The sequence below is a fragment of the Aulostomus chinensis genome, chromosome 6 (genome assembly GCF_037954235.1).
Source record: "Aulostomus chinensis isolate RoL2024-O1b breed Wild chromosome 6, RoL_Achi_v1.0, whole genome shotgun sequence".
NCBI classification, from domain to species: Eukaryota; Metazoa; Chordata; class Actinopteri; order Syngnathiformes; family Aulostomidae; genus Aulostomus; species Aulostomus chinensis.
The window spans coordinates 12,537,604-12,554,280 of record NC_141325.1 but is presented as its reverse complement, the minus strand read 5'-3'; the positions used below and the strand labels follow the sequence as shown (position 1 = coordinate 12,554,280).

At 39.1% G+C, this 16,677-nt stretch overlaps 1 protein-coding gene across 8 annotated transcripts in view; it reads right to left on the bottom strand.

Moving 5' to 3' along the window:
* The window catches only part of gpat2 (glycerol-3-phosphate acyltransferase 2, mitochondrial), a 108,166-nt gene that overhangs the window by 21,976 nt on the left and 69,513 nt on the right, over positions 1 to 16,677 (bottom strand). For 4 of the 8 annotated variants that reach the window (XM_086206532.1, XM_086206533.1, XM_086206535.1 and 1 more), the window contains 8 exons: positions 7,362 to 7,465; positions 5,798 to 5,902; positions 4,925 to 4,995; positions 4,710 to 4,820; positions 4,172 to 4,291; positions 3,036 to 3,135; positions 1,326 to 1,459; positions 1,155 to 1,254 (listed from right to left, as the gene is read on the bottom strand). In XM_086206532.1, the coding sequence (XP_086062658.1) occupies positions 1,155 to 1,254; positions 1,326 to 1,459; positions 3,036 to 3,135; positions 4,172 to 4,291; positions 4,710 to 4,820; positions 4,925 to 4,995; positions 5,798 to 5,902; positions 7,362 to 7,465 (845 nt within the window). The remainder of the gene's footprint in view (positions 1 to 1,154; positions 1,255 to 1,325; positions 1,460 to 3,035; positions 3,136 to 4,171; positions 4,292 to 4,709; positions 4,821 to 4,924; positions 4,996 to 5,797; positions 5,903 to 7,361; positions 7,466 to 16,677) is intronic. The other 4 variants (XM_086206538.1, XM_086206537.1, XM_086206536.1 and 1 more) reach the window with 3 other exon arrangements.

Below are 16,677 nucleotides of genomic sequence, written 5' to 3'. Positions count from 1 at the left end.
TTGGATCAGGTGTTGCTTTTGCTTGGTTAGAATGAAAACCTGCAGCCACACGGCCCTTCACTGGATCAGTTTGACTCCCCTGCTCTAGACTAAAAGAAGGCAGGTTTCTTACATAGATCACCACCTTTTTTTTTTCTTTCCCAGAAGCAAGTGTAATCAGAGCACTCTTGTTCTGAATGTTAACAGCACTTTACAGCTCCTGGTTTGCATCAGTAGAGCCACTACTCCTGTTGAAGATGATAGTTCAGCTAGACAACAACTGTGAATTTCAATAATTTTATGCAGCAGTGTTTATCATCAAAACAACCAGGGGAAGCACAGCAAGGCACACTGTCTTTTTTTTTTTTTCTTGCTTGGATGGTAAGCAGGTGCAGACATGTCACATCCTGAGCAACCCATATGGCGTGTCAGCTGACACACCTCTAATGCCATCGCATACAGAAAGAGCAGTTGCAGCAATGTTCCTTGTGAGAAATTTACAAATACGCCTTTTAACAGTTAAACTATGTTTTCGCCAATATTGTCGGTTAATACTGTTTTTAAATTGATCAAGTAGCAATTGATCAGCAACTGCGTAACCCTTGACCAACCAATTAATGATCCTCAATCTTCTCATCTAATGCCACTTCAAGTTCTGACATGTAGTTTTGCAGAGTCTAGGCTTGATAAAGACAATTAAGGCCCCCCCAAAGACGAATCCCAGTGACTCTGGGAATCCACTGTCTCCTCCTCAAGTGCCACCAGCAGGTCTAAATCTGACTTAATTCAATTTTGATGTCCAAATGACTGGGAAACTAATGAAATTCCAATCATCCCCAGCTGCAATCCTCAGTTAGCAAATGTCAGCATGCAAGCATTCTAACTAAATTGGTAAACGTGGTAAATATATGATGATTGTTTATGCATCAGCATTTTCGCATTGGCACTGTGAGTATATTAATATTCTGATGCAGGATTTTGTGCCTTTTTCCTGATGCAAGTGACGAATGTTAATGATTTGGCCCAGACTCCGGAGAAAATAAAAGTTTGGTTTTGGAAGTTCATCACAGAATTTCATCCTTGTATAACTTCTCGAAGCACTACAGTCATCAGAAATACTACAAACCCTGACGTCAGACACAAAGATCCAAATAATGAAAACATGTCAGACTTACAGAGGTCATAACAGGTGAGTAAAGGCTGTCCTTCTCAGCATCCTGCTCAGTTGGTGCAGATGGTGGCAGGAGGACCACACCTACTCTCTGAAGGATCAATCTATAGGATTGACAGCGAGAATCTAACAGACCTCTTTACTTCAATGAGGGTTCATGAATGACTGCATATACCTCAGGAGTGAGCTGTTAATTTGGAGTGGACAAACTGTGTAGGGCACTCGCAGGTTGTGAGAAAAGAGGACCAGAGGGATGAGAGCTCCGTCCATGACACTCTGACGCATGTGCACATAGACCAGCAGAGATCCCTGAATCACACAACACAGGCAGCTTCACAATAAAAAAGATCCCGTTGTCATTCATTATATAAAACAATGGGGAACCATGTAAAGGGTTTCTATGGCCTTTGTTTTTCAATCAAGGTTATAAATACATCTAAGAGTCTCAAGATTCAGTCAGCAGAAGGCCATTATAAAAACGTGGAAATGTCTACTTAGCACTCATTATGCTTGTGGAGTTTGCACTCACACACCCTATAGCCTTTTATTAAACTCACTCTTCATAACGCAATTTCCACTTACATCCTGACTGTCTCTGAAAACATTACATGTACCATGCTATTTAAGGTGTCTTAGTTTTCTCATCGTTCCATGTATTCTTGCCATACATTCTCTTTTATACACTGCTGTTAATGTATTGTCTGCTCATACAAACTATTCTATAAAAGCTAACTGTTAAGTAGCACTCAACATTTTATATTTGATATTGTTTGTAATTTAATACATTTGTCAAAGGAATCAGTTCAGTTGGTTTTTCAAAAAGTTCTCTGTTGGTATAGAAAATCCAAGTGTCTTTTGGACACTATTATCTATGTGTGAAAAGACATGACTTTTCATTTCTGGTAATAAAAACAACTCCATGTTCCATTTATCACCGGTAACATCAAGTGTGGTCAATTTAATGGCGGTAACCCTGTAACGTAATAAGTTATTTTAGTTATTTTGACCAACAATGGTCCTGGCTGAACTGACTGAACCAAACTGATTGAATTACTGTTGTCTGCTGTACTCTACCCTAACAGAAAATTAAACAGGGTTGACAGAGTTCCAGACGAATTTGAAAAGTCTCACGTTTTATGTCCTCAATATCTACTCATTTATGTTTGAAATAGATGAGACACTACAAAGTCAAAATATAAAAGACTGGACATGATTGCACATTTGAGGTCCATTTAAGAAAAACTGAATAAATTAGGCGTTAAACCCATTTTTGCAGTTTCAAAAATGCATTTGGACGAATTAAAAAACTCAGAGTAGGCAGACACCAGACACATGATTTCAGAGTTCCTAAATATAAATTGACAACCAGCTGACAACTACTGAAAACTGTGAGCATCATAGGAATAATTAACTGGTGGTTTTGACTTCAAGAGTGCAATAGACTGAGATTTCAGCTGAAGACAGAGTTCATTCATGCCCATCATGAACATCTGCAATAGCAACAGTATTTTCTTGTATTTATCTAGCCAACCATATAATTAGAGTCATGGAGTCTTAATCCTTAAAGACTTGAGTCAAGAATGTTTTTTTCATGGACTTAAAAAAAAAAAAAGTCAAACATGCATTTACTAAATATTCTCTTATATTTTAGCTTAATTGATTTTTTCTGGATGTTTCCATACAAAGTTATAGCTGTTTATCAACTCATTAGCTGTCCAAGCACAGCCTCATGTAACACCCTGTGTGTGGAGCCAAAACATCACATTATCTCATAGCGTTCATTGTTTTGCCTTAAGGGTCAAAGTTATAGGTGCAATTATTCATCCACAGATAAAAAGTAAGGGTTGAGCTTGATTTTTGTGAGTGTATGTGTGTGTGTGTATACCTCTTGTGAAGCTCTGTGCAAAGCCTGAAGATGGTTGAGATTTACTTGAATACTGCTAAAGATGGATGCAAACATCTTCAGCAACACCCAGCTCACAAATCTAGTCAGGAGTAAAGAGATGGGGAGATGTAAAGAGAGGAGAAAGAAGAGAAGAAAGAAGAGAAGTTAAAAAAAAGAATAATCAATGACTGAGATAAGGAAGGAACACAAGGGAATAATGAACAGATAGCAGTGAAGCTAATAGAAAACAGCTGCATATCTTGATGTCCATCAAAGGAGAGATTTAGGAAAGAAAAGTGAGGAGGGATTGTGGCAACATGTAAATGAAGTAGATCTGAGGGAGATAAAAAGGGAGAGATAGGAATGAGTAAAAGACTGATGACAGTGATAGAGAGGGGAGTGTGTGAGGGTGACAGCTGTAGTTGGAGACGAAGGGCTAGCCAGTAAACACTTTCCTGAGAACTGCTTCAGTTTCCAATTTGTTTTTGTTTTTTTGCTTTTTCAGATCTTATTTTGCATCTCTTCCTGCAAATTATGGTCTTTAATCAAAATTGAAGTCAAGTCTATTGCGGACTGTAAACATAGAGGTTAACTAGGGCTCTAAAGGATACATGTATGAAAAACACACCATGAAATATTCATTGAAAACTTCTTTCTTCATTGAAAAGTTCATCGTATAAATCTGTAACATGATCTACAAAATTTTTGTATTATTTTTCAATGCAAGGAAGGACGAAGTTTTCTCTAGTTTTATTTTGTAATTTGGGAAGTTTGAAAAAGATCATACATCACTCGTCCTGCAGGCCACCATGATTCATACGTGACTAATATTATCATGTGACATATGTTTTTTGGTGGAATGTGGGAGGAACTTTGTCATGGAAATTCTCATTTACAAGAAGAGGATATGGTAGATGTACATTTGTAAAATGACAAACAATCTCCATAATAGTTAAACATTTCTAGAGGTCCCCAGGTAATACTAGTTCCAATGGGATATAGGCACAAAACATAATTCAGGAGCATAATTCCTTAAGGGGATTGTGATGTCCTCTCAGTTTCAGATCTATGAAATATGCTAATTGATAAGAATCACACCATAACAAGCATCATCCTTAGACCACACAAACACATACCGCAAAAAGCCAGGGGAGATGGAGGTGTTAATTAGGGGAAGGAATGATGGAAAACAGTTGAGCTGCTGGCTGTCTCCCCCCTCAGGTGTTTTATGCTCTGCTGTGAGAGCCTCCTTCACCCTGAAAGAAACAGCACAAAGTCACAGGACAGCAGGCACAATGCAGCAAAAGGCTTTTTTTTTTCCTGAACACAGGCAAACACTCGCCCTTCCAGTAAGCCAACAACATCCTTGAGTGAAGAGGTTACATAAAGGTTAAACTCAATTACACCGAAGGAGAGAAAACAACAGATAGGAACTGAAGTAACAGAGATAGAGAAAAGTGTGACAACAATCCCAAGTTATCCCATTTCTCTTCATTCACTCTGCACAGGCCCAATGATAGCCTTCTTTTCTGTATCTCTGCTTGAGTCTCTTATCTGCACTCTTCCTTTGTCTTTTCTCTCTCTCTACTGAGCTCATTTTCTGTATCGCAGCCTATCATTCATTTACTCTCCATCTTTATTCCTCTCCACTTCCTTCACTTTTCTCTCAGGTACCTGTTGCTCTGGCAGACTCTCTCTATCCTGTCGTTAACGGGACTCGGGTAAACCCTGCACCCACTCACTAACAGCACACAGCAAACCCTCCGCACCAGCCAGCCTCGGTACCTGCAATGGAAAATGCACCATGCTTAAATAAAATGTGCACCTTGAGCATGGTATGTACTGAAAATTTAATAGGTGTTTGCCTGAATACTGGATGCTATCGCTACCTAGTTTGTGTCTCGTTGACACTCAGAAGGTTGAGGAAACCGAAGGAGGAACTTTGTCCAATCGTCTTGCGCTGCAATGATAGAAAAACAGACACAAACAGCTGACCAGGATGACAATATTTCCCAAAAAACAGAATACCATTCATCTTAAAAATAGACAAGCAGCTGAGGGATGTGTCTTGAGAGAAGCCTCGTGCTTGTCAACGGGACAGTTTTTTTTATCAGGAGCACTAAAGTGTAAGGAAACTATTAAAACAGTAATTCTTAACAGAAGTGGTGAAAGTCCAAGTATTCCCAACTGAACAACAAATATTAAAAACTGCACTGATCAATCTTTTGGTAGCTGATAATATTTATTAATATTTTAATAAATAAGAAGAAATTAATATTTCTTTTATAACAGTGTGACAGTAAATTAAGTGGTGGTCGCTTGGTTGACTTAATGTGATACGTTCTATTATTTACTGAGTGTAATGTCACCAAATCGAATCCACAGGTTAAAAAGCTTATCCATTGTTTAGAAACAAAGAAACGCAGTCTTGGATGGCTCTGAGGGGGCGCTTTAAATAGACATGTTCCAAACCAAGCACATTTTGTTGCTTCTGGCTTTCTTGTCCTTAGACCCATCTAGGATCTAGGTTTTGCCCCCCCTTTTTTTTTTTTTTTTAAGAATTTCCTAAAGAGATTTCTTCTTCCCCCATAATTTTTGAAGAACATACCACAGATAAATAAACATTTGGACCATCAAAAAGTTATCACTTTGTTTTATGATACTCTTTAATGCTTTGGTATATGTATTTATTGTTATCATTTCAGCCATATACTCTTTCCTTCTCTCTCCCATGCACTACCCTCACAACACCACTCACTCACCAGACTGTCTGGAGTGCACTGGTGGCAGCACTGACCCACAACTGGTCTGAACTTGCCCAGGCAGGGAGGGACAGTCCTCAGAGTCTTCTTCATCTTTAATAGCAGCTGAGGGGGGAGGAATACACAGTTATACAAACAAATTGTCCACACACACACATTTAACCCAAATATCTCAAAAATTACAGGATGGACATCAGAGGCAATGAAACTGTGAATGAAATGACAATCTTAACTAAAGCATAACCACCCTGTCCAGGTTTTTTGTACCGCTCATTGGGTATTAAATATAAATGCGATGACAAACTCTCAAAAATAACAACTCACAACATAGACAAAGTGATGCAGCCTTTCAAAGGAGTCGGAAAGCTGGCATTTAATGAAATATAGCAAACCTCCATCAGGCAGTGTGACTTGCCAGAGAAAACTTAAATACCTAAATGACATTTTACAGAGCCTGAAATAAAATGTTAGAATTCATTCTGATCATCCAGTTTAGAAATTATGTGCTAAAGACTCCCTTAAGCTCAAAGAGGACTGCAATTGATAGAGTGATGATGAGAAATTCCAGAAGACACAGCAGGTCAGTGAGGAGGTGGTTTGCCAACACAGTTCGATTGAAAAACAAAGCATTGATGTATAACAAAGGTGGGCTCAAATAATCAGTACTTCATATTACCATACTGAGTCAAGGGATAAGTAGAAAGAAAGCAAGAAGTACAAATAGTGAACATCAAAAGAATGTAGGACTGGAAGATTTGTACAGGAAACAGAAGCCTCTATGATACAGAAATATTTTGACATTTTGCGAAATACATTTGTTTGCTTTTGTCGGCAAGCAACGTGAAATTCAATGGTACCCTCATGTCTAAGTATGAAGCTGCTCTGGTGATAATCTTGGTTTAGAAAAGATACTGGAAGCATGTGGAAATTGTATCTCATTTCTTTGCCTGGTAAACAAGCAGAGATGTATAGAGAATTAGTGGTTTTAAGCTGAGTTGCATCCTGTAACTACTTATTGACAGCCAACAGTTAATCCATGTACCTAACACTGCTGTGAAGCATCTCTGCTGGGTGCCTGACAACCTCACTGTGAGGATAAGACTCTTGGAAGTCATCGCCTGCTTTTTTACACCTCTGAGTGTGGATTTAACTAAAAGTAAAATGCCATTTGATTTGTGGGCTTTAAAGGAGCTGGTAGACATATTTTTGAGCGATTCTCAGGCTAGCTGTTTCCACCTATTTTAAGCCTTTATGTTGAGCTGAGCCAAGCTAAGCAACTCGCCTCTGGGCACCAGCTCCATACAGTTATTGAACTCTCTGCCTGTGAGCAAAAAGCGCGTTTCACAAGAACGATTCTTATTCTTTTCTTTTTTGTTAAATTCAATATTCGGATGGATGACTGCAATTCTCTCTGATACATCAAGGTGTGTGTATTGAGAAACATCAAATAGATTGGAGCACATGTTCTCTTATAACTGTGAAAAACAAGGTGTTAGTGTGAGATCAGTGCACATGGATAAAGAGGGAGAGGACAGTGGGAGAGCCCTGCACGCAGTGTTCTTACAGCAGGTGTGTTCAGTCGAATTGGTGGAACCACCACGTTTTTGTTTATCCCCTCATTCTTCTCATGCACCATGGTGAGTCCCCTGTAGACGTCTTTGCAGAGATCTACAGAAGCAAATATTGGGAAGAGGGAGAATATTATACAGCAATATTCTAAAACCGTTTACCACAGTGTTTGGTAATCAGATTTGTTATTGTGCACAGGTGTACAGGAATGGGCAGTAATTTTAAGGAACTTAAAACACAAGAGAAATTTTATGAATTTTCCAAAAGGGAAAAGCTTAGAGAAAAAAGGTTTTGTTTATCTTACACAACACCAGAACCACATCCACTCAAATATGCTCTCACAACCTCAGTGTGACAAAAAAATAATTTTTTCCTCTGGTCCTTGGCGGGGAGTGTTGGCAGCACTCACCTATCTATCACTCTCTGCCCACAGCTACAATTTCACCCAGTAAACCAGCTCTTCTTCACCTCTACCATCACAAATTCTCGCAAATTCTTTACCTTCCTTTCATTCTTTTCAAGTTAAGGGAAGGGTAGGATTCTTGCTGGTGTTTTTGTTGTTGTTGCTTAGACATTGTTTACGTTTATTGGACTGGTGGCAAAACCTGAGTTTAAAAGTTTTGCGCTTGATTCTGTGTGCAGGCCGAAATGAAATAAGAGCAGCTCCTAAGAGGTAGAGACTGAGAGGACCTCTGGTCCGTCTGCAACCAGTAACAAAGAGGTCTAACAGGACAGCCAGCCAGTAGTGGGTTTAAATCATCAAAAGCAGTATCCACAGCCCTCAGCAGAGGAATAACTCTGATGTAACTGATGCTGATCCCTTCTCTACTTGCAGTAATGAAAGCTGGCAACAAAGCACACAATGTAACACGATCTGTCTTAAAAAGGTTACCTATCAATTAGGCAACGTGCTGGAGCTTAAATGGGTAATAATCAGGGATTAAGGTAGATTTAATACAGCTCGAGTGCACACTCTCCAAAGACAGGGCTAAGTCAATATAACAGTCACTTTCCTGCAGTAGAACTTCCCTTTAGACTTTGAAAGGCTTTATTTGCACTACAAAAGAATTAAGATATGAACTGCTGTCATCCTTGAGCACAAACTCTCTTCCAGTAAATCTTTCTGTGGTCACACCAATCATGTTCAAGAGTCTTATTAGGATCAATGGGAGATTTTACTTTTGTATCTCTGTTTCCCACTTGATCCCACTCAACCCCATTAACTTTGCTAATTAAAACCCAAGCTTTCCCCACGGGGAGGTGCTCCATTTCGACTGGCTCAAGTTCCCACATTCATTACCAACTCCAGCGGGATCAGAGTCACTGATGAGAGGTTCACAGGACTCGGTGCTGCTTTGCAGGTGCAGGGCTTGATGGAGGAGACGAGGCAGCAAAACAGCAAGTAAAGAGAAAAAAAACGTAAAATTACACAGCCAGAGAATCAGCAAAGACACTAATAGGGATATATAAGCCACTTCATAGGCAACACAAGAACGGCTATAGGCAGCAGTATGCTAAGGACAGGTATTTGTAACACTACAAACAAAGAGTTCCCTGATCCCCGCCATTTGTGAACCTTATTTTTTAGTTGAATTTAAAAATATTCATGTTATATCATGACAAATATTATTGTACATTCAAAATCATCTTTTAAGATTACATTTGTGAATTCTTCTGTGCCTAATTATTCATGAGGTTAATCTGACTCCATCGAAGCTTGCGAACGTGATAACTCAAACATGGGACCATGATGATTGAAAAACAAAAAGGATTCAAATCCAGAGGCAATTACAAGCTGCCAGGTCAGATTAGATTTCCGATCATTTAAAAAGTTCAGTTTAAGCTTGGCTGGTTGGAGATTTAAGTCTATTCCCAAAACTATTCACTCATTAGTGATGGCTTTCCACATACACTTAGGGAATATTTGGAAAGGAGACAGAGATTTAAGAATCTGCCTGAGATCAGATTTATATCTAAATATGATAAGGTTTTTTTTTTCTTTTAATTTTCATTATTTTTTTAGGCAGGTTGCCAGTCACCCGCACACACACTAAATGTTAAAAGTCAAGGGAGGACATGTTAGCTCTGACCACCGGCTGTTGGACATCACAGCTTCCTGTCACATCATCAGTGGTGTTGGGAGATGAAGGCTCCTCATTCACAGCCTCTCAATCTAGTCTTCACAACATCACCAGAGAACTGAATGCTGTGGTGGAGACATGGGACCTTAACAACGATGAATTAGACTGCACCCACCATAATGCTGAACTAAATAGAAAGTGTCAATCATATGGTAAGCTTTTTTTTTTTTTTTCAACCAACCAATCAATTACCTGTAAATGGTTGTCAGGCAAACAGCAAATTACAGTCTTGTAAAAGTCCAGACATCAACTACCCGTTCCAACAACAAGCGTAAACCTGGAACGTACTAAAAAGGCAACAAACATTAGTGTTTGAACCGATGAGTCAGGTGGTTAAACAACCCATATGAAAAATACGAATGAGCTTGTTAACCTGACAAGCCATTAAATGGAAAGTGTGTACTAAACATTGACAAAACACTATCAATACGACAGAAACTGCCTCAAGTAAAAGGTCTCTATTCATGGCTTCTTTTTTTTTTAACCTGAGCAGTACTCTAATCCTTACAATGTTGCCATATTTACATATTCACACACCCTGATGCTGGAGGCTGCCATGCAAGGTGTTACCCCTCATTGGAACAGTCAGGGATGTTCACCAGGGGAGTGAGGATCAATTCAGTGACCTTTAGGTTACAATACAGCCACCCTATCTCTAAGCTATGACCTCCGAGCATCACATACTGTAAGGCAAAAGGGCCTGTACTGTATTAAGTCCGTATGTACTGAATTCAGAGATATTATCTAGCTACAGCTTCACAAGAAAACAATTGTTTGACAGAGATGCTGCTCATAACAGCTAAAATCATAACTAATTATATCCATCAACGAAGTCGTGATTATCAATAAAACTGGAGACACCACCTACATAAAAATCTTGTATCTTTAGTTGTTCCTTTTCAGACTCCTCGAAACTAAAGTGTTTCCAAACAACTAAATTGATTTGACCTTTCTTATAGAGCAAAGCTTCTTTTTCCTACAACACCCAAAGGTCACTGAGCTTTTTTGACAGAAAACACTTGAGTTACTTATATGATGTAAAACCATCTACCGGCAAACAAAAGCAACTGTGACAAATGTTTGCTGATGCTCTAAGAAAGACGGAATATATTAGTAAATTCAGTGGTATGCAGGTTGTTGACATACATTAAGCTGTCTTCAACAATCCAATGGGAATGAGGATTCTGCTGCACAGGCAAACAGAAAAAAACACCAGGACATCAAACTGATCGACTTTTATTAACAGTCAACAAGTAAACCAGGCTATTCAAGAAGAATATTAATATTGTAAACACACACAACAATGCACCTGGATGAATGTCAACTGTCTGATACACTGCTCATACACACAGGAAATCAATCTGTGAATCAGTAGTTGTGCGTCATGGAGCAAGAGAGAATCATTGATTCCCTTGAACAAAAGGAATTTTTTATCTTTACTCTATGCCTGCATCCTCCTTTGGCTTCACAATGTGTCCATGGTGCAGTGTTTTGCAGAAAATTCTTCCATAAACAATCAGACCGCTCATAATAACTTGTCGTCTTTAATGACTGTTACAGAGCTACTGTATGACCAATGGTACTGCTGTGTCATCATTATGAGATCCTTATTTATTGGGAAGTAGTTATTTTATTTGTTTCAAATCTCAGCACATTAAATGGCTTATGACGAAGCACTAAAACAGAGCCTGCTCAAAATCCTGAAGATATCAGCATCCGGAAAACCCTTTGAGAGACTGAATGATCAACAATACCAAGAAATTTCTGGGTTTCGGATTCTCACGAACTGCCCTTCATACAGCTAATAATTGTTTCACGAGGATTAACAAACAACCCTTTCAGGTGGAGTAATACTGTGCCAGATGTTGCTCTTGTTGATCTCCCTAACATTTCATCAAATCAAATCAATTTAACCAATCACTTATCTGGTTTTTAAAAGAGAGAATAATCTAGAGTAGCCAGACTGACGGACTGAAATATGCTTCAGAGGCAGTCTTAATTTGCAATCCCTTGGGTTTCATATGTGGGAAAGTTCACTCAGGAAAACTATTGGTGTGTCCTAAATCGCATACTTCCATACTGCACACTTAAAATGTTCTAACTGAGTATACTAAGCATACTACGTACGTACCTTATACTGAGTATAATCGCATACTGCGGCGCGGCGCATTCACTGTAAATGATGATGCAATGTCTTCTTCTTCTTCTACGCCAATTTGTGACCGGCTAGCAACGCGTCAGCTAATTACGTCACCTTTTGCCTGCGCTTGTCAGTCAATTTTTGAAGCAGTAAAGCAGCAAAAATGAACGGTCATCACGCATTGTTACGCCACAATCGGCACCGACAACGTGACGTCCTCCTTCTATTGGCTAAAGATGCAATGGTATGTATAGTTTTTTGTGTGTGTGTGTGTGTGTGATCTATTTAGCAAAACATTTTGGTGACAAGTCCTTTTATTTTTTCAAACCCATGTCCACACAGAATTTCAAACTTGTCCCCTTTACTTAATGTAAAGAAGACTCTATACAAGTCAGTGTCAGTGGAGTCCAAGCACCAAAGACTTATGCTATTATTTCTGTTACTAATCCTTTTCATTCACATCTCATAGATCACACATGGCTTTCTGGAAGAATTTGGTCTGCCTTTATTCCCATGTTTTTCCTTTTCATTCAATTGTTAACTTTGTGGCTGAGATAAATTTCCTCTGTTTTCAGATTTACTTCCTCGCCTCCCATGTTTTCTTCCTTTGTGATTACCTGCCCTGTGTGAAGTGCTACACCTGGGTCCAATTATACTGCCCCCCTCAAGAGTTTCCGGTATTGTATCCCAGTTTGTCTTTGAACCTCTAAGTCTAATGTTCCAGTCTCATTTTGTTTGAATGAATCATCTGGGCACAAAGTTGGGCATATGGCACAAAAGGGTTGTCATTTTTCTTTAAATTATTCATAGGTGTGATTTCAGCATAACATTAATTTAATTAATCAGTGTCATTTCTCATTACCTTTTCAAAGCCAGGCGATCCTTCAGCTTGGTGCAATTTAAATCACAAATTTGGCAAGTTACAGAAAGTTGGTTTTTTTTTCTGGTAAGGAAAGAACTTGTTTTTCACTTCCCTGTCTCAAAAATATTACAGAAGTAAAATGTGTCAAAAAAAAAGTTTTAAGAGTCAAAGGGGCAACTTCGTTTCTTCAACTACAGCACAAAGGAATGCTCTTATAAATCCTATGCTTTTGATTATTGTAATCATAAAAAATAAAATATTATACTACATGATTATCATACTCACTGCTGTCATAATCCTCAAAGACATGTCATTTTAGTGGATCACTTGAAATGTTTAGCACATAAAAAAAACAAAAAAAAACCCTAAGCGCAGCTGATAAAGTACTAGTTATGTGGCAGCAGGGGATTGAAACCAAGCGTAAGTCGAATGCAGGACACAGTACATGTAGGTAAAAAAAGCAAGGCTGACAGTCAAACAGCAGCACGTAACAGAAAAGCTGTTGTTTTTCAAGTGTTGGCAGAGACAGAACAGTGGCCTTTTCAAATGGCTTCGTGATTAAAAGTCGTTTTGATGTTGATGGTAAACATGGTATTTTGTATACCTGATGCATAGAGCTGTTGATTCAACTGGGCCCGAGTGACCCGAGGTGTTTTGTGTGTAGAATACAACCACCTCAAAATTAACACTGCACATTTTGGATTTTGGACACTGCAGTTTGTGTGTCAAGTTTAGTGAAATGATGTGTGCTAATTAACCTCAGGTCTGATTCGCTTCAGCTGAAAGACAACGGAACAAACAAAAAAGAATGTGTGTAGGTGCAGAGGGCCTTTAAGATTTCTCCATTCACTGGAAGTCAGCTTCAAAACAGGGTGTCTTCTAACTTGGGAAACTGCTCATAACAGTGACAACAACAGAGTATATGTGGCCTACATAAGGAAATAATTCATCCCAATGCAGACTTATCTCATGACTCATGTATAAAGTAATATCCGTCCACAGTTTGATCGCACCAAGTGATCAAATTGGCACTCAGATTCACCCTAGGATCATTATGTAAAATTCCCTCAGGATCAAGGCTGATAAGTGACGTTGAAAACAAATGTTGTCATGAGATTCGTTGTTGAAATATCTGAGGCACTGATGGATATATTTTTTCTGCCCTCTGGATAACCCCACTCATCTACTAACACAAGACAACGCAGAAACAGAACATGTGTATGTAAGGGATACAGAGAATCAGACGGGGGGGTGGGGGGGGGGTGTACAAATCGCTGTAACTTCTGATGTTTTTCAATGCAAACAACTTTAAAGCGAAACAAGAAAAATTGAACTGGATTGAGGGAAAACAGGAGGGAGAGAGCAGAGGCTTGGAGAACGAGAGATCAGAGTGTTTTCGACGAAGAGGATCTGATGATAATTACACTGATCATTGTGTTTTTGACTAACAAGATCTGATGATAATTACACTGATCACTGAGCCGTTTTTTTGTCAGACTGTCGGATAAAACTGTTTCTACTTCTAGTTGGATTCACAGAAAAGGAGAGTACTAATTACACGTCAGATACCCATCATCTCCACTCTTTCACACCTCCTACGTCTTCTTCCTCTCACCTTTTAACAGGGTTCCATATCTCCTTTGACACCCAAGATGTTTTATTAACTACCTGAGTTGAACTGCCATACTGGGACAGGCTCAAATAAAACTAGAGGTAAGATATTTGAAGCTCCCGGCTCCTCTTTCCCTCTTCTATTTCTGTGTTACCGTTTCTGTCTCTCCTTCTTGCCCTCTTTCACCCCAGCAGGTCATTCAAGTTGTCGTAGAAGTTCTTAGTCATGGAGAACTGTTGGGTCTCTTTAAACTAAATCAATTCAAAACATGATGTAACTGTTGTGATGATGTGGCGCTCTATAGATTGACTTGACTATGTTTTTTTCCGAAAACAACTTGTGCACGCTGTTAGCCCCAAACACACATGAAACCTTAACATTAACTTTGCAAAAATGTTATGCACGAGGGTAAAAAGCTATGTTAGGACAGACATGTCAAAATATGTAACTACAAGGATGTCACTTGATATTTTCTGAAACTGGCCTATTTCTTGAGTGATTCAGCAGCTAAAACTTTTCCAAACAGATTGTGGGTTATATTTGAGAACAGCCTGTTTAAACACAAGATAATGTGGTGCAAAGTCAAACATCTGATGACTCCACAGACAGAATTCATGATAAACAGTCTAAGCTTGTTCAATTAAAGACACCATTTGGTGCTTCTGGGTCTTTCTCCTTTACTTTAGTGTCTTCTGTCGTTTTTGAGAAATGTAAAATGTCCCGAGCCCGAAGTCCACATCAAAGGAACTTATTATCACCTTCAGAAGATACCTTTTCATCTGTGGTTTCAGCCTTTATCTCCCTGACAAGGCCTGGAACACAGTGTGCGTTTGACACAACCAAACTGCTTTGTCAACAGGCCCACTGATGGCTTAAGCTCACAAAATCATCTACACTGACTGTCCATTACCTGACTACAAACTAGAAAGCTGTGTGTTTTGCCATGTTTTATTTTGTATATGAAATTGGTTCGTCAGTAAATTCACTTTCCTCATTTTTTCAAAAAAGCAACAGAAATCAAGGACAGGAAAAATATGTTTCAAAATGCCAGACAGCAGTACACTGTTGAAGTCTTGAACTCAAAGTTAGCTCCATGCCAGCTGTCTTTTAACCAAGTTCAAACTTGCAGGCTTACTTTTTGCCATGTTTTATTGTAAAAAAAAAAAAAGTGAGTTAGCCTTTTGAACTCAGCATGGATGAAATGGCATCCAGTCTAGAGCTGACATGGAAGCTCATAATACCTTAAATGAGGAGTCAATCAAAAGACCCAAATGCGATAACCATTGTAGTTGAATACAAATTGAATTATGACTGATGTAGAATATACACATCCACTGAAACATAGCAGTTGTGTAAATGGCATAGTGGATAAATAATATTCAAATGACTCTTGGGTGTCAATTTTTGGATCATCCAGTTATACTGTATACCATGGTCAAATAAAAGGAAGGTTTAGAGGTCCCAAAATCTGGTTACAAATTAAAATATTGTGGTGATTTGTACAACTTTGCCAATTTGCAGCTAGAGCTTTCAGGAGGCAGGACATAGAGTAGAGCTAAAAGAAAATGTTTCAGAAAGAGGACAATATGGGAAAAATCATGTTTTTGAGCACTGATGTATGTAAATATTCTAGACCAGAACCAGAAAATGAGCACAGTCAGGCCTCTTCAATTCTATTTCCCACAACAAATCCATGATTACAACAATGTCCATCCATCCATTTTCTTCCAGTCCTATTAAGGACTTCCAAAGTCCTGATAAGGGTTGTGGGGGGGCTGGAGCCTATCCCAGCAGCTTTCGGGCGAGAAGCGGGGTTCACCAACAACACAACACATATAGACAGACAGACAGACATTCACACTCACAGTCAGTTGCCAGTCCATCACAGGGCCAACACATAGAGACAGACAACCATTCACACTCACAGTCACACCTACGGTCAATTTAGAGTATCAATCAGAATAGTCCCCAATTGCATGTGTACAGGCACAGGGAGAACATGGAGACTCCACACCGAAAGATCCCATCCCCGAGCCAGGTCTCGAACCCGGAACCTTCTCGCTGTGAGGCAACAGTGCTAACCACTGCACCACCGTGCCACCCACTACAAAGTCATGTCAACTTAAAAGAAACATTAATATAAATTATGACCAAGAGGTGTCCCTCTGAGGCAACAAAGACTTGCCTTGTGCGATGTACTTAAGACCCCGTATGAGGTGAACCAACAGAAAGCATGGCTGTCATTTGTATGCCACTATACCATAAAATATGAACAATTCTTCAGTAGCAGGGAAGAACGCAAAAGAAAGTGTTTTTTCAGTTTGTCTGACTTGATATAATTCAGTGAGAGTTACAGACTGAAAAGGTTTCTTTAGAGGGATTCAAGGCATGCCCAAAAATAACACAGAATTTTCCTGCAGTGATTCGATGGAAGGCTGGTGTCTTGCTTTACAGAGGGATAAGCAGCATGGAGGGATTAAAATGGTGACAAGTATGACACTCCTCTGAGCTTTTTCCAAAGCTAACACAATTATAATTGAAACCTCAACATAATTC